This window comes from Ahaetulla prasina, chromosome 4 (genome assembly GCF_028640845.1).
Source record: "Ahaetulla prasina isolate Xishuangbanna chromosome 4, ASM2864084v1, whole genome shotgun sequence".
Taxonomy (NCBI): Eukaryota; Metazoa; Chordata; class Lepidosauria; order Squamata; family Colubridae; genus Ahaetulla; species Ahaetulla prasina.
The window spans coordinates 1,194,169-1,215,550 of NC_080542.1; the positions used below are offsets into that span (position 1 = coordinate 1,194,169).

At 52.5% G+C, this 21,382-nt stretch overlaps 2 protein-coding genes across 6 annotated transcripts; both read right to left on the reverse strand.

Annotated features, from left to right (window-relative positions):
- Positions 1-189: 189 nt before the first annotated feature.
- On the reverse strand, positions 190-5,842 carry TMEM102 (transmembrane protein 102). 4 transcript variants are annotated; one of them, XM_058180486.1, is made up of 3 exons: positions 5,793-5,842; positions 5,189-5,401; positions 190-1,994 (listed from the first exon to the last, which is right to left on the reverse strand). In XM_058180486.1, exons 1-3 carry the CDS (start codon positions 5,800-5,802, stop codon positions 973-975), a joined length of 1,245 nt encoding a protein of 414 aa, XP_058036469.1. In that variant the 5' UTR covers positions 5,803-5,842; the 3' UTR covers positions 190-972. The 4 variants fall into 4 exon arrangements, with proteins under 4 accessions (XP_058036469.1, XP_058036470.1, XP_058036471.1 ...); XM_058180487.1 differs by lacking the exon at positions 5,793-5,842 and adding an exon at positions 5,501-5,663; XM_058180488.1 differs by lacking the exon at positions 5,793-5,842 and adding an exon at positions 5,501-5,663 and having other exon boundaries at positions 5,189-5,405.
- A 2,664-nt stretch (positions 5,843-8,506) lies between these two features.
- LOC131196967 (uncharacterized) lies at positions 8,507-21,232 on the reverse strand. Of its 2 annotated transcripts, none has more exons than XM_058180495.1 (3): positions 20,706-21,232; positions 14,110-14,170; positions 8,507-10,014 (listed from the first exon to the last, which is right to left on the reverse strand). In XM_058180495.1, exons 1-3 carry the CDS (start codon positions 20,721-20,723, stop codon positions 9,170-9,172), a joined length of 924 nt encoding a protein of 307 aa, XP_058036478.1. In that variant the 5' UTR covers positions 20,724-21,232; the 3' UTR covers positions 8,507-9,169. The 2 variants fall into 2 exon arrangements, with proteins under 2 accessions (XP_058036478.1, XP_058036477.1); XM_058180494.1 differs by lacking the exon at positions 20,706-21,232 and adding an exon at positions 15,313-15,587.
- Between the last annotated feature and the right edge of the window lie 150 nt (positions 21,233-21,382).

Genomic DNA, 21,382 nt, shown 5'->3' on the forward strand with positions numbered 1-21,382 from the left:
GCATTTGTGCCAAGGAATTCTGGGAGTTGAAGTCCACATCTCTTAAAGGGGCCAAGCTTTAACAACGCCGTTAGTTCATAGCGCCCTGCCCCCTTTTCATCTCTCCTGCCCCCTTCCTGGGATCCTTCCTTTCCCCATGGCTTTCCCACGAAATGACCCACACCAACACATTTTGGTGGCAAAGAAATCTTTATTCTGGATTTTGACAAAGATTAATACAAAATATCCTTTATCCCAAGATACACAATATGCTGGGATGTTTCTCTCTTGAGAAGATTTATTTTACTTAAGAAAGAAAATAATTTTCTGTTTTGAAAATAATTAAAATAGTTTTTAAAAAAAAGGATTTGCATTGGAAATAGACGATAGTACTCTCACATCTAGTCCTCGACTTACAACCGTTCATTTAGTGACGGTTCGAAGTTACATCGGCACTGAAAAAAACTGATTGATGACCCATTTTTCACACTTACGACCGTCGCAGCATCCCTCTGGTTACGTGATCAAAACACGGATGCCTGGCAACTGACTCGTACTTATGACGGTCGCGGTGTCCCGGGGTGTGTGTCACGTGATCACCTTTGGCGGCCTTCTGACAAGCACATCGATAGGGAAGCCAGATTCACTTAACAACCGTGTTTACTTAACAACCGGCAGTGGTTCGCTTTACAACTTTGGCAAGAAATATTGTAAAATGGGGCAAAACCTTCTCGGAAATTGTCTCACTTAGCAACAGAATTTGGGGGGGGGGCTTAATTGTGGTCGTAAGTCGAGGACCACCTGCCTATCAGCCACCAGCCAGCTGGAGGTTGCATTCTGGGATATTCCCAGAGGTGATCCAGTTGTGGGGGGCTGTCCTGGGTTGAAGGCGGGCACCGTCACCCTGGCAGCCCTCCTGAACGGGTCCGCTTCTACCCGAAGCACACAAGGTGAGCTCGTTCAGGATCCATCCCTGCTGAAGCAGCTCCGCGGCTAGGGGTCCGTAGGGGTCATCAGCCGATGCCGATACGCCTTGGCCTGCCGTTTAGCTTCCTTGGCCCCTTCCACAGCCTGGCGGAGGTACTTGGAAGGGTTGGCCCTCACCTGGGCCACGGCCCGCGCCAGGATCCTCGTGGTCCAGAGGGATAAGCCATGCAGGAGATTCCACTGGGGCAGAAAATAATTGGGGAGGTGTCCTTCGGCCAGGCTGGCCGACAGATCGTCCAGGATACCCAGGAGGGCGTGCGCTGCGTTCTCCTCTTCGGCCAGGTAGCGGCTCGGTAGCCGTTCACAGGACCACAGGACCAGGGTGAAGAGGTGGTACGGCCCCAGGCCCTGCAGGTCACCCCAGGGGAGGGCGGCCGTGGTGGCTCGCAGGGACCACAACAGCGGCGGAGGAAGGATGCGCCTCAAGTGCAGCTCACTAGCCGAGAAGGCGAGGTACCAATCCGAGCCGGAAGTGGACGGGAAGAGATAGAAGCCGGCTGTCACGTCTTCGTCCCTCAATTTACCGTCCCAGAAATGTCCCTGGCTCAGCCACGGCTGGGCCACCTCAGCCCACCCTCGAAAGGCCACTACAGGGATGATGTCATAGAGGACACGGTAGGATCCAACGCAGACGATCACAGAGGTGACGCGTCCTCGAAGCTCGACGCGGAGATCTTTGGCCGCCACAGAAAACGCCCGGAAAAACCACTCGGACACCAGTTCTGCGGAAAGGAACGTCTCGTCCCCGTAGCTGCACTCGGACCAGCGTTGCAGGGTGCGGGCATCGAAAGGCTTGAGGCTGATCCGGGCGTGTCCAGGGGGACTCTGTGTCAAGTCCAACGTGACGGGCACGCCGGCCACATTCAGAACCGGCACCAGGAGCGTGAAACTGGTATCGTAGTCACCGCCGGGAGAAAGAGGGCACAGGTTGGTACCATCCACGTGGACTGTGCCCTGCTGGGTCCCACCGGAGAGAAGAAGGTAGCGGTTGACCGGGGGCAATTTTCCATCGGATTGTTGGACCTGGCCTGTGGGGAGAACAAGGCAGGGGGTGGACAAGGAACAGCAGCCAAGCAAAGGCACTCCTTTGCCAGTATCAGGGGTGAGAGACCTCGTCCACATGTGAAAATCCAGTTAATCTGCTTTATTGCTGAAAGCCTCTGTGCAGGAATCTTCCAACTAAACTGCTTTATTGCTGAAAGCCTCTGCACAGGAATCTTCTAACTAAACTGCTTTATTGCTGAAAGCCTCTGCGCAGGAATCTTCTAACTAAACTGCTTTATTGCTGAAAGCCTCTGCACAGGAATCTTCTATCTAAACTGCTTTATTGCTGAAAGCCCATGTGCAGGAATCTTCTAATTAAACTGCTTTATTGCTGAAAGCCTCTGCACAGGAATCTTCTATCTAAACTGCTTTATTGCTGAAAGCCTCTGCACAGGAATCTTCTAACTAAACTGCTTTATTGCTGAAAGCCTCTGCACAGGAATCTTCTATCTAAACTGCTTTATTGCTGAAAGCCTCTGCACAGGAATCTTCTATCTAAACTGCTTTATTGATGAAAGCCCATGTGCAGGAATCTTCTATCTAAACTGCTTTATTGCTGAAAGCCTCTGCACAGGAATCTTCTAACTAAACTGCTTTATTGCTGAAAGCCTCTGCACAGGAATCTTCTATCTAAACTGCTTATTGTTGAAAGCCCATGTGCAGGAATCTTCTAACTAAATTGCTTTATTGCTGAAAGCCCATGCACAGGAATCTTCCAACTAAACTCCTTTATTGCTGAAAGCCCATGCACAGGAATCTTCCAACTAAACTGCTTTATTGCTGAAAGCCTCTGTGCAGGAATCTTCCAACTAAACTACTTTATTGCTGAAAGCCCATGTGCAGGAATCTTCTATCTAAACTGCTTTATTGCTGAAAGCCCATGCACAGGAATCTTCCAACTAAACTACTTTATTGCTGAAAGCCCATGCACAGGAATCTTCCAACTAAACTACTATATTGCTGAAAGCCCATGTGCAGGAATCTTCTATCTAAACTGCTTTATTGCTGAAAGCCCATGCACAGGAATCTTCCAACTAAACTACTTTATTGCTGAAAGCCCATGTGCAGGAATCTTCCAACTAAACTGCTTTATTGCTGAAAGCCTCTGTGCAGGAATCTTCTAACTAAACTGCTTTATTGCTGAAAGCCCATGTGCACGAATCTTCCAACTAAACTACTATATTGCTGAAAGCCCATGCGCAGGAATCTTCTAACTAAACTCCTTTATTGCTGAAAGCCCCTGCGCAGGAATCTTCTAACTAAACTGTTTTATTGCTCAACTTATGACAATTGAGCCCAAAATTTATGTTGTTAAGTGAGAAATTTGTTAAGGGAGTCTTGCCCCATTTTACGACTTTCGTTGCCACGTTTGTTAAGTGAATCGCCGCAGTTGCTAATTTAGTAACACGGCTGTTAACTGAATCTGACTTCTCCATTGCTTGTTAGAAGGTGATCACATGACCCTAGGACACTGCAGCCGTCATAAATGTGAATCAGTTGTCAAGCACCCGAATGTAAATCATGTGACCACGGGGATGCTGCAATGGTCATAAGTGTGAAAAATACTCATGTCACTTTTTTCAGTTCTGTTGTAACTTCAAATGATCACTAAGCGAACGGTTGCAAGTCGAGAACTACTTGTACTTAGTTCACTTGTGGCTACGTGGGGATTCTAGAGTGATCCCTTGCTTGACTTCACCCTCCCAGGTTCTGCCACTCCGTCTTTTACATAAGAAGCAAACTTACTAAATTTAAATTTGCAAATACAGCTAGTCCTCGATTTATGGCCACAACTGAACCCAACATGTCTGTTGTGAAGTGCGATACCTCTTCTTTTTCTTCTTCCTCTTTCTCCGTTAGGACTTTGGATGTCAAGGGAGTGAATCCCTGCCGTTGTTAAGTGAATCATATGGTTGTTGAGCCAATCTGGCTTCCCCAACGTTGACTTTTGCTTGTCAGAAGGTCGGTAAAAGGGGATCCCCTGATGCAGGGACGCCGCGACCGTCATAGATATGAGTCAGTTGTCAAGCATCTGAATTTTGATCATGTGACCGTGGGAATACTGCAACAGTCTGAAAGTGTGAAAAAAAGTCCAGGGGTGGGATTCAGCCGGTTCGCACCAGTTCGGCCGAACCTAATGTTAATTTTAATCTTGTTCGCCGAACTGGTTGTTCCAAGGACTGGGGGCGAAAAACGGGCCTACCGGAAATCCAGAAACAGGCCCGTTTCCAGCCTCTAGAGCAGGGGTCTCCAATCTTGGTCCCTTTAAGACTTGTGGACTTCAACTCCCAGAGTCCCTCAGCCAGCAAAGCTGGCTGAGGAACTCTGGGAGTTGAAGTCCACAAGTCTTAAAGGGACCAAGGTTGGAGACTCCTGCTCTGGAGGGCCTCCAGTGCCCAGGGGAGGCCGTTTTGGCCTTCCCGGAGGCTCAAGAAAAGCCTCTGGAGCCTGGGGAGGGCGAAAAACGGGCCTACCGGAAGTACCGGAAGTCCAGAAACGGGCCCATTTCCAGCCTCTGGAAGGTGCCCGAAGCGAACCGGTTGTTACAACCGGTGAATCTCACCACCGCCTAAGTCACTTTTTTCAGTGTCGTCGCAATTTTGAACGGTCACTAAATGAATGGTTGTAAGCTGAGCACTCTCTTTACTGGGGCAAGTCTTCTACCTGCACCGAGAAGATACAGCTAACCCTTGAGTGACCGTCCAAAGTTATAACGGCACTGAAGAAAAGGGACTTAACGACCATGTTTCACACTTACGACCGTTGCAGCACTCCCCAGGGTCACGCGATCAAAATTCACCCGCTTGGCCACTGACCCATATTTATGACGGTTGCGGTGTCCCAGAGTCAGGGGATCCCGCTTTGCGACCGTCTAATAAGCGAAGTCAACGGAGAAACCAGATTCACTTAACAACCGTGTGACTTATTTAACACCTGCAGCAATTCACTTAACAACCGTGGGAAGAAAGTTCGTAAAACGGGGCAAAAACTCACATGACAACGGTCTCCCTCGGCCATAGAAATCTGGGCCTCCATTGCGGTCGTAAGTCGAGGACTTGCCTGTATTTTTACTCTCTTGTATGTCGGCCGGGGTCTTTGGATCGGGGAGGGCTAGAAGGGGCTTTTGGGGGGAGGGGGGGTTGCTTTCTCTGCCTCCGTGACCCCCCCCACAACTCACCCAGCAGCGAGAAAATCAGATCTTTGGCTTGGAACAATTCGGGGTCTTCTTTGCCCTCGGTGGTCCGGGCTTGGTACTCCTGGATGAGTTGGTTGAGCTCCGCGATCTGCACCCCGGAATGGAAGTCCAGGTCCGTGAGGGGCTTGGCGGGGGCTGGCTTGGGTGGGGGATCCTCGGGAGGAGATGCCATCCCCGACGGGTCTCTCAAAGCGCCTTCCTTGCAGAAGGAAATGTTAGTCGGAAGAGGCGGGGGGCTGGACTAGATGACCTGCCAGGTCCCTTCCAGCCCTATTCTATTCTATTTTACTCTACCTGGAACACAGAAGGTTACGCAGGGTCTGGTCTGGTCTTGGGATGGGGGACCACCAGGAGACCCCGGGGGTTTTCGGCTTCACCAGGAAGCTGAGAAGATTGAGGAAAGGACGGAGACACGCCCACAGGTGTGGCCCGGAGCATCCGGGTTGGGACAGGTGCAGCCTCCCCCTCCCTCCACCAACCTCTGCCCCCCCCAACTCCTCCCCCCTCCCCCCCCCTTGTCCTGAAAGGGCAGAAGCGACCCCTCCGCCGCTCCTTCCTTGCCGCCCCCGCGCAACATCCCGCTCACCTGTCTGCATCTACCTGGCCGAGCCCGAAGCCCCGCCCACCGAGGGTGGCTGCCGCCAGGAACCCTGGGAGATGTAGTTCCAGCAGCGTCACCCCCCCTCCCCCACCCCCCCGCGCTCTTAAAGGATGCTGGGGGGGGGCAGCTGGCTCACTCTTCATTTTGGGGGAAAGTCCCCCCAAAACGGGGAGGGGGTCTTAAAGTATGCTGGGAGGGGCAGCTGGCTCACTCTTCATTTTGGGGGAAAGTCCCCCCCAAAACGGGGAGGGGGTCTTAAAGCATGCTGGGAGGGGCAGCTGGCTCACTCTTCATTTCGGGGGAAAGTCCCCCCCAAAACGGGGAGGGGGTCTTAAAGCATGCTGGGAGGGGCAGCTGGCTCACTCTTCATTTCGGGGGAAAGTCCCCCCCAAAACGAGGAGGGGGTCTTAAAGCATGCTGGGAGGGGCAGCTGGCTCACTCTTCATTTCAGAAAGTCCCCCAAAACGGGAGGGGTCTTAAAGCATGCTGGGAGGCAGCTGGTTCACTCTTCATTTTGGGGGAAAGTCCCCCCCAAAACGGGGAGGGGGTCTTAAAGCATGCTGGGAGGGGCAGCTGGCTCACTCTTCATTTTGGGGGAAAGTCCCCCCAAAACGGGGAGGGGGTCTTAAAGCATGCTGGGAGGGGCAGCTGGTTCACTCTTCATTTTGGGGGGAAAGTCCCCCCAAAACAGGGAGGGGGTCGTAAAGCATGCTGGGAGGCAGCTGGCTCACTCTTCATTTTTGGGGAAAGTCCCCCGAAACGGGGAGGGGTCTTAAAGCATGCTGGGAGGCAGCTGGTTCACTCTTCATTTTGAAACACCCCGAAATGGGGAGGGGTCTTAAAAGATACTGGGAGGGCAGCTGGCTTCATTGTGGGGAAAGCCCCAAAACGGGAGGGGTCTTAAAACATGCTGGGAGGCAGCTGGTTCACTCTTCATTTTGGGAACACCCCGAAATGGGAGGGGTCTTAAAAGATCCTGGGAGGGGCAGCTGGCTCACTCTTCATTTTGGGGGAAAGTCCCCCCAAAACGGGGAGGGGGTCTTAAAGCATGCTGGGAGGGGCAGCTGGTTCACTCTTCATTTTGGGGGAGCACCCCCCCCGAAATGGGGAGGGGGTCTTAAAAGATACTGGGAGGGGCAGCTGGCTTCATTGTGGGGGAAAGCCCCCCGAAACGGGGAGGGGGTCTTAAAACATGCTGGGAGGGGCAGCTGGTTCACTCTTCATTTTGGGGGAACAACCCCCCCCCCGAAATGGGGAGGGGGTCTTAAAAGATACTTGGAGGGGCAGCTGGCTTCATTGTGGGGGAAAGCCCCCCGAAACGGGGAGGGGGTCTTAAAACATGCTGGGAGGGGCAGCTAGCCCTCTCTCTACTTTTGGGGGAAAGCCCCCCCCCCGAAACGGGGGAGGGGGCGAGAATGGGAGAAACAGAGGGCGGGGTTAAGAAGTACGACCCTCCCCTCAATATACCCGGCAAATGCCCCCCTTTGCAGCATTCCCACGTTCGGGAAAGTTTCTTTCTCCGCGCGCCCCCACCCACTCCGGGGAAATTGCAAATAACTGAACCTCCCCTCCCCAAAGCCCCCCCCCCGGAGTTGTGCTTTTGGGGGGAATTAGATTCCTTTCTAAAGGTCCCTTCTGGGATCGTCTGAAGGTGGACGGAGATTCGAACTCGCAGCTGACAGCCGATTGCCTGGCTCAGCCTTTCCCAGTGTGCTGGACTCCTGCCCCCATAATCCTCAGCCAGGAGCTGGGAGATAGATGGTGGGGAAGGGTCAGTTCAACTCATTGCAAGGGGGGCTTTGAAGTCCGGGGAATGTCATGGGGTGGGGGACAAGCTACGAAGTGGGGAGGGCTGGGGGTGGTCTTTATCCAGGGTGAGGGGCCCCTCCGAGGAGGTTACTGTACAGCAATATTTTCCCATCTTGGCCACTTAAAGGGGTGTGGACTTCAACTCCCAGAATTCCCCAGCTGGATTCGTTTAACGACCGTGTGATTCGCTGAACCGCCATAGCAGTTCACATAACGACCATGGGCCGTTGTAAAAGTGGGCGGGACTCACATAAGGAATTATTTGAAAATAATTTGCTGCTTTGAGGTTTTATATATTTATATATTTTGTATATAGTTATATATTTGCATGTACAACTCGAGTTTGTAATATTTGTATATAGTTTATATATTTTACGTGCTGGTTTTGTGAATTTCAACACATTAAGCCTGTATCGCGTGAACGCCATACAAAATACACACTCGCATACTTAACAACCGTCTTGCTTAACAGTGAAAATTCTGCTCTTAAGTTGGTGGGTCGTAAATCGAGGACTGCCCTTCTCCCATATGGCTTCCTTGGAGGACGAGCTCTCCGCACTGGTTTGTCTGCAATGTCTTTGAACCTAGGGCCTTACAAACCACCATTCAGGGTTTAGTAGCGTACATTGCCTGAATCTGATGGCTTAGGCCAGGGGTCTCCAACCTTGGTCCCTTTAAGACTTGTGGACCTCAACTCCCAGAGTTCCTCAGCCAGCAAAGCTGGCTGAGGAACTCTGGGAGTCAAAGTCCACAAGTCTTAAAGGGACCAAGGTTGGAGACCCTTGGCTTAGGCAACAGACCTTGATTAAGCAACCTATGGTTTGGAGGACATGCCATTCAGATGTTTTTTGTCTGAAATGGTCTCTAGGGTCTTCTGCTTGAGTAGGGGGTTGGACTAGAAGACCTCCAAGGTCCCTCCGACCTCTTGTTATTCTGTAACTTTCTTGGATTATCCAAACAGCGCATCAAAATGTAAATTATGCCCTTAGAGGTGGGCGAAAATTATGCTCAGGTTGAAAAAAGGCAGAAAAAAATCACATAGCATCACGGCTGATGACAGCAAAAACATTCTGTTCTTGGGAAGATGCTGATTGACAGCTGTCAAAGGGGGGAGGCCGTGGTTCCTCCTTGGCATAATAGCGTTTAATTTCCTGATGAGTTGCAATCAGCGCCCCTCCAGCCCTATCTCCCCCACCCCCAAAAATCCAGACAGGTGGGCAGGACCTTTGTGGCCCTGGATGAGGTAGGTAGGTGAACAACTTCTGTGGATGGGAAATTGAGTTTCTTGCAGGGGGTGTCCACAAATTGCCCTCCCCACCCCCAAGATTGTTAGTTGAGACATTTTAAAAAGAAAGTGTTTGCAAAGACACCTGGACCCCAGGACACCTGAGCAGCAAGCCACGGGATTTTATGGGATGGATGGATTTGCCTTTAATGTTTCTTCCCCAAACCAACATAGGCCCACTGTGGACAGCTGCAGGTCTGTCCTTCCTTTCTCCTCCTCCTCCTCCACCTCCTCTTCTCCTCCTCCACCCTGCTTTGCACTTGAGGGTTTATTTAGTGCGGTACACCCAATTGGAGCCCGGCGGGGTCTCGGCCCTGGATGGCCTCTTTGTGTTAGCTGCCGCGCCTTCAGTTGGTGTGGCCCCTGCTTGCATGATGGTGTTGACTATGTTATGGAACCGGGGAGGACTCCCGGCGGAGACCTGCAGCTGTTGCGTCGCGGGGGCTGGTGTCTCGGATTCCCGTCCTCGGCGCTGCTCGCGTGCCTCGAACTCCGCCTGTTCGTCCTGGCTGAGGGTCCGTCGCCGGCGGCCCCTTTCAGGAGTCGGTGACCGACTCCCCGGTGGGGTCTGAGGGTGGACGGGGTAGATGTACACTCTGGCAGGACGCCGGGAGTGCTGTCCAGTGGGTAGATATTCCGCCTCCTGGCCGCTGGCTATGGAACGACGCTGAGGTTCCGCCGCTGGGGCCCGTACGTACGGTTCTGTGGACACGCCGGTGTTCCTGCGTTCCTCGGTAGGGACATTAACAGCCAGGTCGGAAGTCCCCACGGCGACGTCTCGGAAATGGGGGCTGGGGTAGGCTGAGGGAGCCGAGGAGGTGCGGGGCCGGGGTCGGGTGTCGCATTCGCAGTTGTAATAACGGGGCGAGCTGCACGGTGGATAATCGGGGTACGAGTGTCGGTGATGACAATGTTCCCTGCATCGGAAGTGCCTGTTTTCCAAGTTCATGGTCAACTTGAGCGGCTCCAGGGTACACTGGAGACAGCGCCGTTGTGGCGATCGGCTGCGGCGCCGGCGTCGGCGCGGGGGATCATCGTCGGAGTATTGTATCGATGGCTTTTGGGGATACACTTTCTTCACCGGGCGGACGAGAACCGGAGGTTTTTCGGGTTCTGGAAAAGAGAGAAGATCCGTTGGCAAAAAGATGATGTGGAACGCGAGAGGCTGGGGGAGCAGCCTCGGTGGGGTGTCACGAGCAATATCGGAGGGTCAATGGGGGTACTGGATTCACTTAACGACCCTGTGACTAATTTAACAATGGCAGCGATGCACTTAACGGCGGTGGCAAGAAAGGGGGTAAAACGGGGCAAAACTCATTTAACAACCGTTTGGCTCTACAACACTTCCAGGTGTGCCCCAACGTTTCATTACGGATGTTTTTATCTGCTGCTTAAACCAGGGTGCAATTTGTCGCCTTTCGCCCATTTATGGCAGTGGTTTTAACTGTTAGTCTTATCTATTTACACACCCTGCATTCAAACTGAAACGTTGAGAGCCCAAAGAGTTGTTGGCGCTGTTTTATTGTTGTGTTTTAAAGGGTAGGTTTGCGGTTCAGCACCCTTGGGCAGTCTGCTTCCTGCTGCAAATGTGAAACCAAAGTGGGCAAAGAATTCTAAATAAACAAACATCAAATAAACGAACAAAGGCATAGAATCGGAATCAGGTGAAGGATTAGCACCGCTTTGTAAAGCCTTAGTAAGGCAGCACCTGGAATATTACTGCATCCAGTTTTGGTCCCCACGTTACAAAAAAGAGGTTGAGACTTTGGAAAAAGTGCAAATAAGACCCATAGAGAGGGTCTCCTCAGGGTGCCGTCAGCCAAACAATGCCAGCTGGCGACCCCCAGGGCGAGAGCCTTCTCTGTGGGGGCCCCTATCCTCTGGAATGAGCTTACCCCAGGACTTCGCCAACTTCCTGACCTCCGCACCTTTTGCCACAAGCTGAAAACCGGCCTGAAAACAGCCTGAAAACAGCTTGAAAAGTGGCCTGAAACCAGCCTGAAAACGGCCTGAAAACAGCCTGAAAACAGCCTGAAAACGGCCTGAAAACAGCTTGAAAAGTGGCCTGAAACCAGCCTGAAAACAGCTTGAAAAGTGGCCTGAAACCAGCCTGAAAACGGCCTGAAAACAGCCTGAAAAACAGCCTGAAAACAGCCTGAAAAACAGCCTGAAAACAGCCTGAAAACGGCCTGAAAACAGCTTGAAAAGTGGCCTGAAACCAGCCTGAAAACGGCCTGAAAACAGCCTGAAAACAGCCTGAAAACGGCCTGAAAACGGCCTGAAAACAGCTTGAAAAGTGGCCTGAAACCAGCCTGAAAACAGCTTGAAAAGTGGCCTGAAACCAGCCTGAAAACGGCCTGAAAACGGCCTGAAAACAGCTTGAAAAGTGGCCTGAAACCAGCCTGAAAACAGCTTGAAAAGTGGCCTGAAACCAGCCTGAAAACAGCTTGAAAAGTGGCCTGAAACCAGCCTGAAAACGGCCTGAAAACAGCTTGAAAAGTGGCCTGAAACCAGCCTGAAAACAGCTTGAAAAGTGGCCTGAAACCAGCCTGAAAACGGCCTGAAAACAGCTTGAAAAGTGGCCTGAAACCAGCCTGAAAACAGCCTGAAAACGGCCTGAAAACAGCTTGAAAAGTGGCCTGAAACCAGCCTGAAAACGGCCTGAAAACAGCCTGAAAACAGCCTGAAAACAGCCTGAAAACAGCTTGAAAAGTGGCCTGAAACCAGCCTGAAAACGGCCTGAAAACAGCTTGAAAAGTGGCCTGAAACCAGCCTGAAAACAGCCTGAAAACGGCCTGAAAACAGCCTGAAAATGGCCTGAAACCAGCCTGAAAACAGCTTGAAAAGTGGCCTGAAACCAGCCTGAAAATGGCCTGAAACCAGCCTGAAAATGGCCTGAAAACAGCCTGAAAAGTCTGAAAACAGCTTGAAAACAGCCTGGAAAACAGCCTGAAAAGTCTGAAAACAGCCTGAAAACAGCCTGAAAAGAGCTTGAAAAACGGCCTGAAAACAGCCTGAAAAACAACCTGAAAACAGCTTGGAAAACGGCCTGAAAACAGCTTGAAAAATGGCCTGAAAACAGCCTGAAAACAGCCTGAAAAACAGCCTAAAAACAGCCTGAAAACAGCTTGAAAAGCGGCCTGAAAACAGCCTGAAAAACAGCCTGAAAAACGGCCTGAAAACAGCCTGAAAAATGGCCTGAAAAACAGCCTGAAAACAGCTTGAAAAGTGGCCTGAAAACAGCCTGAAAACAGCTTGAAAAATGGCCTGAAAACAGCCTGAAAACAGCCTGAAAAACAGCCTAAAAACAGCCTGAAAACAGCCTAAAAACAGCCTGAAAACAGCTTGAAAACAGCCTAAAAACAGGTTGAAACGGAATGGAGCTGAGTGTTTTACTGGCCGGATGCCTTTCTGGTTGCCAGAGCGGAGTTTTCTCCCCCAGCAAGATGTGCCCAGAAAGAGAGAAATATCTGCCTCCTGTACACACAGCCTCCTGATTGTGAGGCGAGAGGCTCCACGTTTAGGCCACCGCACCACTCACTGAATTACTTATATCCATGATGGTGAACCTATGGCACGCGTGTCAGAGGTGACATGCAGAGCCTCTCTGTGGGGCCCCTATCCTCTGGAATGAGCTTACCCCAAAACAGCCTGAAAACGGCCTGAAAACAACCCCAAAAACGACCCAAACGCAAGCATGAGTGCCCCAGCCAGGTGGTTTTTGGATTTCTGGCGCTCCGGCACGCAGGCCTTCATGCGCACGAATGTGCGTTCCGGTTTGGGCCCTGGGTGGCAAAAAGATTTGCCATCACTGACTTATATCATCCTCTTTTTAATAAGCCCATCGTCCCTTGCATTGGGGTGGAGTTTGTTCAACGGAATGGAGCTGAGTGTTTTACTGGCCGGATGCCTTTCCGGTTGCCAGAGCGGAGTTTTCCCCCCCAGCAAGATGTGCCCAGAGAGAGAGAGAGAAATATCTGCCTCTACAAACACACAGCCTTCTGATTGTGAGGCGAGAGGCTCCACGTTTAGGCCACCGCACCACTCACTGAATTACTTATATCCATGATGGTGAACCTATGGCACGCGTGTCAGAGGTGACATGCAGAGCCCTCTCTGTGGGCACACGCACCATCGCCAGCTGCTCTTCTGGTCTTCATGGAGGCCAGAGCGCCGGAAAACAGCCTGAAAACAGCTTGAAAAACAGCCTGAAAAGAGCTTGAAAAACGGCCTGAAAACAGCCTGAAAAACAACCTGAAAACAGCTTGGAAAACGGCCTGGAAAACGGCCTGGAAAACGGTCTGAAAACAGCCTGGAAAATGGCCTGAAAACAGCCTGAAAAACAGCCTGAAAACAGCCAAAAAACAGCCTGAAAACAGCTTGAAAAGCGGCCTGAAAACAGTTTGGAAAACGGCCTGAAAACAGCCTGTAAAACAGCCTGAAAACAGCTTGAAAAGTGGCCTGAAAACAGCCTGAAAAACAGCCTGAAAACAGTTTGGAAAATGGCCTGAAAACAGCCTGAAAACAGCCTGAAAACAGCCTAAAAAACAGCCTGAAAACAGCTTGAAAAGCGGCCTGAAAACAGCCTGAAAAACAGCCTGAAAAAGTCTGAAAACAGCCTGAAAAACGGCCTGAAAACAGCCTGAAAACAGCTTGAAAAACAGCCTGAAAACAGCTTGAAAAGTGGCCTGAAAACAGCCTGAAAAACAGCCTGAAAACAGCCTGAAAAACAGCCTGAAAACAGCTTGAAAAGCGGCCTGAAAACAGCTTGAAAAACAGCCTGAAAACAGCCTGAAAAACAGCCTGAAAAAGTCTGAAAACAGCCTGAAAAATGGCCTGAAAACAGCTTGAAAAACAGCCTGGAAAACAGCTTGAAAAGCGGCCTGAAAACAGCTTGAAAAACAGCCTAAAAACAGGTTGAAAACGGAATGGAGCTGAGTGTTTTACTGGCCGAATGCCTTTCTGGTTGCCAGAGCGGAGTTTTCCCCCCCAGCAAGATGTGCCCAGAGAGAGAGAGAAATATCTGCCTCTACAAACACACACAGCCTCCTGATTGTGAGGCGAGAGGCTCCACGTTTAGGCCACCGCACCACTCACTGAATTACTTATAGACTTTACTAATATTCGGAAACATTTCAACGGAAGTTGAAGCCCCCCGACCTCCGCACCCCACTTTCTGCTATCAACCCCCCACCCCCCACCCCTCACCTTTGACGGCCGCCTGCCCTGCACACAGGTTCCTCACGAAGCAGCAGAAGTAAAAGCAGATCTGGTCGGGAGGAAAGAGGGAAGGAGTTTTAATCCAGACATTTTATAATAAACCACCAAGCCGCTCTCGGGACCCGAGATTTGCCTCTGCATTTATTCATTTAATTTCTAGGCCGCTCGTCCCGTCTAAGAGACTCTGGGTGGTTGAGAAAACCGTATAAAAATATGTGAATAAAAGCAGTTTTTTTTAAAAAAAAGAAAAACACCCTAGAAAGCATAATTTAAAAATGCTTAAAAGACAGACTTTATAACGTCCCAAAACTAAAGAAAACAATACAAAAACAAGGTGCAAAATTCGGCAGCTGGGATTGTAGAACTGGGCTCTGAAAATTCGAGGTGCCACTGCCTGTTCTTGGACAGGACTACAACTCCCATGGGGTACAACCTCCTCCCCCATCATCTATAGCAGGGGTCTCCAACCTTGGTGACTTTAAGACTTCTGGACTTCAACTCCCAGAGAGCTTTGCTGGCTGAGGGATTCTGGGAGTTGAAGTCCACAAGTCTTAAAGTCGCCAAGGTTGGAGACCCCTGATCTATGGAGTCCTACCACAGACAGACTAGAACCCTTCCCCTGCAGTACAGGTAATCCTCGACTTACAACGGTTCGCTTAGTGGCGGTTCGAAGTTACAACAGCACTGAAAAAAGAGACTTACGACCGCTTTTCACACTCGCGACCGTTGCAGCATCCCCAGGGTCGCATCACTTACATTCGGATGCTCGGCGACTGTCTCATATTTACGACGGTCGCAGCGTCCTGCATGGGGGGGTGGGGTGGGGTGGGGGGGTGTCCCGTGATCCCCTCTGGCGCCCTTCTAACCGACAAAATCCACGGGGAAGCCGGATTCACTGAACGACCATGTCGCTCACTTAACGAATGCAGTGATTCGCTTAACAACGGTGGCATGAAAGGGGGTACAGCGGGGCAACACTCACAGCTGTCCCGCTTAGGGACATCAATCCATCCTGGTCGTAAGTCAAGGCGCCCAGTGTATTTGATTGAACCGTCGTGGATCCCATCTTAACTCTCTTAATTGTACTCGGGGCCTGCCCCCCACTGCCGACAGCCCCCCCTCCAAGCCAAGGCCCCCCATTGGAGGCCAAGGCCTCCCGCGTCCATCCCCGGGCCCCCAGGGGCCCCTCACCACAGTGGCCAGCTTGAGGGCCAGTTGCACCACCACGATCAGTGCCAGCAAGACAGCCACGGTCTCGTGGAGCTCCAGGCAGCAGCCCTCGGGGGGTGGGTGGCACAGGAGGCTGGTGTCCCCCATGGGCGAGGCACCTGGGCCGGCAGCTGGCCGACTGAGCCGGGCATCCCCCTCTGCCCCCTCCGCTTGGCACAGGGGCTGCTGTCCCGGGCGGGGAAGGGGGGGGGGAGAGCCCTGGAGGGGCTGCCCCAAGCAGGGTTTGTGATGCAACCCAGCCCCCCCCTCCCCCGGGATTGTGAGCTGGAGGAGGCTGGGGGCTGGTGGGGGGGGGCAACCTTCCTTCCTGAGCCCCTGGGTGCCCCCCTCCCTCTTTTCTATATCTTCCTTCCTTCCTTTTCTCATCTTCCTTCCTTCCCTCCCTCCTTCCTTCTCTATTCCTCCTTTTTTTATACCTTGCTTCCTCCCCGCTCCCTCTTTTCTATATCTCCCTTCCTTCCTTCCTTCCTTTTCTCATCTTCCTTCCTCCCCGCTCCTTCTTTTCTATATCTCCCTCCCTCTTTCTCCATTTTCTCTCCTCCCTTCCCTCCTTCCTTCCTCCCTTCCCTCCCTTCCTGCTCCTCACTTTTCTATGTCTCCCTTCTTTCCTTCCTTCCTCTCTCCCTCCCTCTCCCTCCATTTTCTCTCCTTCCTTCCCTCCTTCCTTCCTCCCTTCCCTCCCTTCCTGCTCCTCACTTTTCTATGTCTCCCTTCCTTCCTTCCTTTCTCCCTCCCTCTCTCTCCATGTTCTCTCCTTCCCTCCCTCCCTTTTCTCCCTTCCTTTTCTCCCTCCCTCCTTGCTTCGGCCAACAAGGGGCAGACACCACAGAGGAGGCCCCCCCCACCGCCTAGAGTCCCCCCTCCCTGCCACCAGATGGCGCCACCAGGCTGCAAGATAAAAGCAGGAGAATTTACAAGATCCACCCACTGCAAATACCATCCCTGGGACCACCCTCCGAAGCCGCCCCCCACCCAAGTGCTTTAGCCCCAAAGAGCTGATTCCTCTCCGCCGCACCCCAAAAGTTAAAAGGATGCAATTCCTCCCCCACCCCACACCCAAATCCAATCCCACCCCTGCAAGGTGTGTGACCCCCAGCCGTCTCTGCCAAAGGAGCACCAGAAGCCCCCAGCTGGGTGGGCTTGGCTTCCATCAGACCCTTCGCAGGGCCTCCATCTGGGTCGCCCCCCTGAGGCTCCCCCCACAATCTCCGTCCCCTCTGCCCAATGGCCCCGCAGGAGAAGTCCTGAACTCTCACTCTCATCGCTCTCAGCCGTAAGGTTTTTGTACAGCTGGGCCTCGACTTACGACCATGAAACGAGCCCAACGTTTTCCGTGGCTGAGCGAGACAGTTGCTAAGTGAACTTCGCCCCACTGTACAACTTTCCTGGACGCTGTTGTTTTTCAGCGCCGCTGTAACTTCAGTCACTAAACAAACCGTTGTAAACAGAGGACTATCTGTATTATTTTCATTTTTCAAATCCTGCCTAGGTAAAAAAATGGGGTCGGTGGTTTTTTTTAAGGGCTCCTCTCCTTTAAAAGTGGGGTATCCCTTTAAGACCTGTGGAATTCTGGGAGTTGAAGTCCAGAGGTCTTAAAAGTGGCCAAAGTTGGATATTCCTGCTTTAAGTAAATCTAAATTCCCGATGAGCTCAAAGGAAGAACTCCGGACAAACTCCGGCATAATTGAGGATTATTTGACTTTTTTGCCCTTCAATTCCCTCCACGGACAGAGGCCAAACGTTTAAATTCTGGGCAGAGGCAGGGAGGTTAAACGCTCGGCACAATCGTCCGCTTACACACACGTTCTGTACACGGGGCACATGCAAGGGGAACCCCATGTGTTAGCGGGGATTTTCAAACCCAGATGAGCTCGGGGGACAGTTCCGGGGGGGGTGGCTGAGGGCAAAGCCACCTTCTCCCCATCATATTCCACACCTGTGGGCCAGGTAAGGGCTGTACAAACAGGCCCTGCCAGAGAGCAAGGAGCCCTCGTGCTTGCCCACCTGGCGAGATGCCAAGGGAGAAGGCTGGAACCATGCCAGCTGGAGGAGGTGGGGGGTGGGTGGCACTGGGGGCTTGGCTTGTGGAGGGGTGGGGTGGGGGAGGCAGCGGGACAGGAAGAGAGGAAGGGAGGAGCTGTGCCCCAAGAGGTGAGGAGAACCTAATTGCTAATTAGATCGGCCCAGCCTGCATCCATGTTGCCAGCTTTGGGCTTTGGGAAGGTGGGCAGGGAAGCTATTATCCAGGGCAAGGTAACTCTGGGGGAAAGGGAAATGGGGAGGTGGGGGGCCTTGCTGTGGGGAGGTGGGGGCAGTAGATGAGGAGGATGAGCCCCAGAACAGGAGCTGGGAACTCTTGGATCTGACCCCGCCCCACCCTGGAGCTCTTTGGAAGGCGAAGGCTGGAGAAGGAGGGCAGGAGGAGGAGGAGAAGAGGGGGAGGGGAGAAGGAGGGCAGCAGGAGGAGGAAGAGGAAGGAGAAGGAAGAAAGGAGAAGGAGGAGAAGGGATGGAGAAGTAGAAGGAGGAAGAGGAGGAAGAGGAGGAGAGTAAGAAGAGGAGAAGAAGGAGGAGAGGAAGGAAGAAAGGAGAAGGAGGAGGAGGGATGGAGTAGAAGGATGAAGAGAAGGAAGAGAAGGAGAAGGAGGAAAGGAAGAGGAGGAGGAGAGAAAGGAGAAGGAGGAGAAGGGATGGAGAAATAGAAGGATGAAGAGAACGAAGAGAAGGAGGAGGAGAAGGAGGAGAGAAAGAGGAAGGAGGAGGAGAAGGAAGAAAGGAGAAGGAGGAGAAGGGATGGAGAAGTAGAAGGATGAAGAGGAGGAGAGGAAGGAAGAAAGGAGCAGGAGGAGAAGGGATGGAGTAGAAGGATGAAGAGAAGGAAGAGAAGGAGAAGGAGGAAGGAAGAGGAGGAGGAGAGAAGGAGAAGGAGGGATGGAGAAATAGAAGGATGAAGAGGAGGAAGAGGAAGGAGGAGGAGGAGAGGAAGGAAGAGGAAGGAGGAGGAGAAGGAAGAAAGGAGAAGGAAGAGAAGGAGGAAGGAGAAGGAGGAAAGGAAGAGGAGGAGGAGAGAAAGGAGGAAGGAAGGCGCAGGAGGAGAAGGGATGCAGTAGAAGGATGAAGAGAAGGAGGCTCTTAAAACAATCCCACCACCCATAATGGGTTTGCCACCCCCTGCCCCTGAATCCCTCCCCCAACTGAGCCACTTTGTGGAAGGCACAAGGGGTGGGGGGGGGTCCCAAGAGATGGAGTGTGTGTGTGTGTGGTTAAACAACAAATTTAAATAAGATTGCAGATTAATGGCTGCAAATATGCAAATAAATTGCAAGTCCCAGAGGTTCACTCACAGTGCTTTGTAAAGCATGGTGGGCTATGTGTGTGTGTGTGTGTGTGGTTGTGTTTGTGTGGGTGTATAATTTTCAAAGTGTCTCCCCCCCTGCAAGGTAGGCCAGGTCTGGAAACAGTATCACTACAAGGAATTTTGCTTTATTGTTGTACTAGGGTGAATTGATTTTGACAAAGGGGGGGGGACCTCCATCCCCTCTAGTTTAGCCTCCCATGCACCCCTTTTCTCTCTCAGGGGGCTTACTTGTCGCCCCCCCCCCAAGAAAGGAGGTGGGGGGGTGTCAGCCGTTCTTCCTAACGGTCTCTTTTCCCCTCCATTTTAAATCTGGCCTCAAATCTTGCTCCAAAATCTTCTTTTTTTGCTACCTTGGCCTGCATTTCGGATCAAATTCGCATCGGGTTCACGTCTCTTGTGTGTGAGACCCGAACACAGGAAGTCCTCAATTTACGGCCCTTCCTTCAGTGACCGTTTCAAAGTTACGACGGCACTGGGGGGGGAAAAGGGACTTACGGCCGTTTTTCACACTTATGACCGTTGTTACAGCACCCCCTCCCGTGACCAAAATTCAGAAACTCGGCAACTGACTCGCATTTATGACGGCCGCACGCGATCCCCTTTTGCGACCTTACGACAGGCTAAAGTCCGTGGGGAAGTCGGGTTCGGTTAAGGACTGTGTGACTCACTTAACCAGTAAGGCAAGAAAGTCGTTAAATGGGGACAAAACCCACTTACCAACTGTCTCGTTTAGCGACGGACATGTGGGGCTCAGTGGCGGTCGTAAGTCGAGGATTGCTGTTGGGGCAAATTCCCTTAGAAGAGAAGCGCTGTCCATAGATCAGACACATTCGGGGGGGGGACATCAGGTGGTTTTTGGGGGCCCCCAGCCCCCCCATACGCCCCCACCTTCAAATTTCCCAGGAGGCCATTCACTCAACAGGCCATAAATGGAGCGGCAGTCCCCTCCCTCCAAAACCGGCCTTGCAGATTGATCTTGAGTTGGAAGGACCCTTGGAGGTCATCTAGTCCAACCCCCTGTGGTTTTGGCCCGTGGTGGAGCTTACCCCTGGCTGTCTCGGGGTTCCCCTCTGCAGACAAAGGGCCGTGCCAAACCATGTGCCAACCTACGGGCGGGAGTGGGGGGGCTCCTTGCCAGAGCTCCCCTCCCCAGTTGTCGGATTCTTGCAATTTGACCGCCTCAAATCATGACGAATTCTAAAGCATGAGCTCCAGGGTGTACCTACTACGAGGCCGCCCAACGTCACAGCTTGGGGGTTGATTGTGTGCCTCCCACCCACCCCCAATTCTCACCCTTTATTTGGCAGAACTAGAAGCGAGATATTTAGCGGCCGAGGATGATGGGAGCTGGAATCTACTGTCCGTCCACGACCGTCCACAATGCAAAGGGGATGTTGAGGGACTCTTAACATTTTGCTGGTGGGAAGGGGTCTCTCTCTCTCTCGCTCTTCACCATCTTCACAGGTTCCAAGGATGTCACGCCAAAATGCAGGTGAGGAGGGGGCTTCAAACCATGGGCTCAAAGGGGAGGAGGGCTTCAGGGCTTCAGCTGTCCAAGAGAGAAGAGCAACTAAGAGGATGAGGGGGCTGGAGGTTAAAACATACGAAGAACAACAGTTGCAGGAATTGGGTATGTCTAGTTTAATGAAAAGAAGGACATACATAGTGGAGTTCCAATATTTGAGGGGCAGGGGTCTCCAACCTTGGCCACTTTAAGCCTGGTGGACTTCAACTCCCAGAATCCCCCAGCCAGGCAATAAGCCCCGATTGATGGTTTAGGATTGCAGGTGGACAATGGTGGCTTATTTAACAAGCCACGATTCCTCTAACCAGAGGGTAGATCACAAGCCCCGTCTTCCCCTTGGAGGCAGGTGGGCTTCCCTTCTTTCCGAAGACTGGAAGGTCACCAACCTGAATGCTTTGGAGACTACAACTCCCAGAATTCCCCATGCTGCGTTCTGGTACCAGGCCTGGGGGGGTGGGGGCAGATTTCTTACCAGAAGTGGTCTCTTCATCCAGCTGGGTGTATTTTTATCCAGAAATTGATGGGTCGGATTAATCAACTGATGCTCAGGGCCTCCTAACAAAGAAGACCCTCACCCCCCATTAGCAGAGTGTGACTAGGTTGAGAACTATCCGGATTCAGCACTTGTCCAAACCCCCCAATTACAGGTGCCCCTAAACCCCCTGCCCCACACGGCATAGGGAAGGAAGGTCTGGATGTTCCTTAGGGAAGCCCAGACTCTCCTCAATTGCTCCCTCCTTGTTAAGGATCGGGCTAGTCAGCCTTGAAGGGGGTGGGCTATCACTTGGGGGTTCCGGGTTCTTTCCGCTTCTTGGCCCACTCCTCGGCTTGAGCGGACTCTGCCACTTGGGGGGGTCCGGCTTGCGTGACTCCTGCCCCCCACGCCTTTCTCCGGAGGCGCCCCCTCCTCAATCGCTTCGGTCTCCCCGGCTTTGGGAGGGAGGGCTGCCCTGCCACTTGGGGGGTGGTCCGGGTCCTTTCCGCTTCTTCCCCCACCCGCCGGCCTTGAGGGGGGCTCTGCCACTTGGGGGGTCCGGCTTGCGCGACTCGTCGCGCCCTCCGCCCTTCTCCGGAGGCGCCCCCTCCCACCCCGGCCTTGGAGGGGGGGGGCTGATACTTGGGGGGTGGTCCGGGTTCTTCTTCGCCCCC

Bases quoted from the DNA above. Each gene is read 5' to 3' on its own strand.
- TMEM102 (XM_058180486.1), bottom strand. The intron at 1,995-5,188 runs GTGAGTTGTGGG...TTCTCCCCACAG, and splicing joins TCTGATTTTCTCGCTGCTGG to GCCAGGTCCAACAATCCGAT.
- LOC131196967 (XM_058180494.1), bottom strand. From the start codon at position 15,438: ATGGGGGACACCAGCCTCCTGTGCCACCCACCCCCCGAGGGCTGCTGC. The intron at 14,171-15,312 runs GTGAGGGGCCCC...CCTCCCGACCAG, and splicing joins CCCTCAAGCTGGCCACTGTG to ATCTGCTTTTACTTCTGCTG. The intron at 10,015-14,109 runs GTGAGGGGTGGG...TCTCTTTTCCAG, and splicing joins AGGGCAGGCGGCCGTCAAAG to AACCCGAAAAACCTCCGGTT.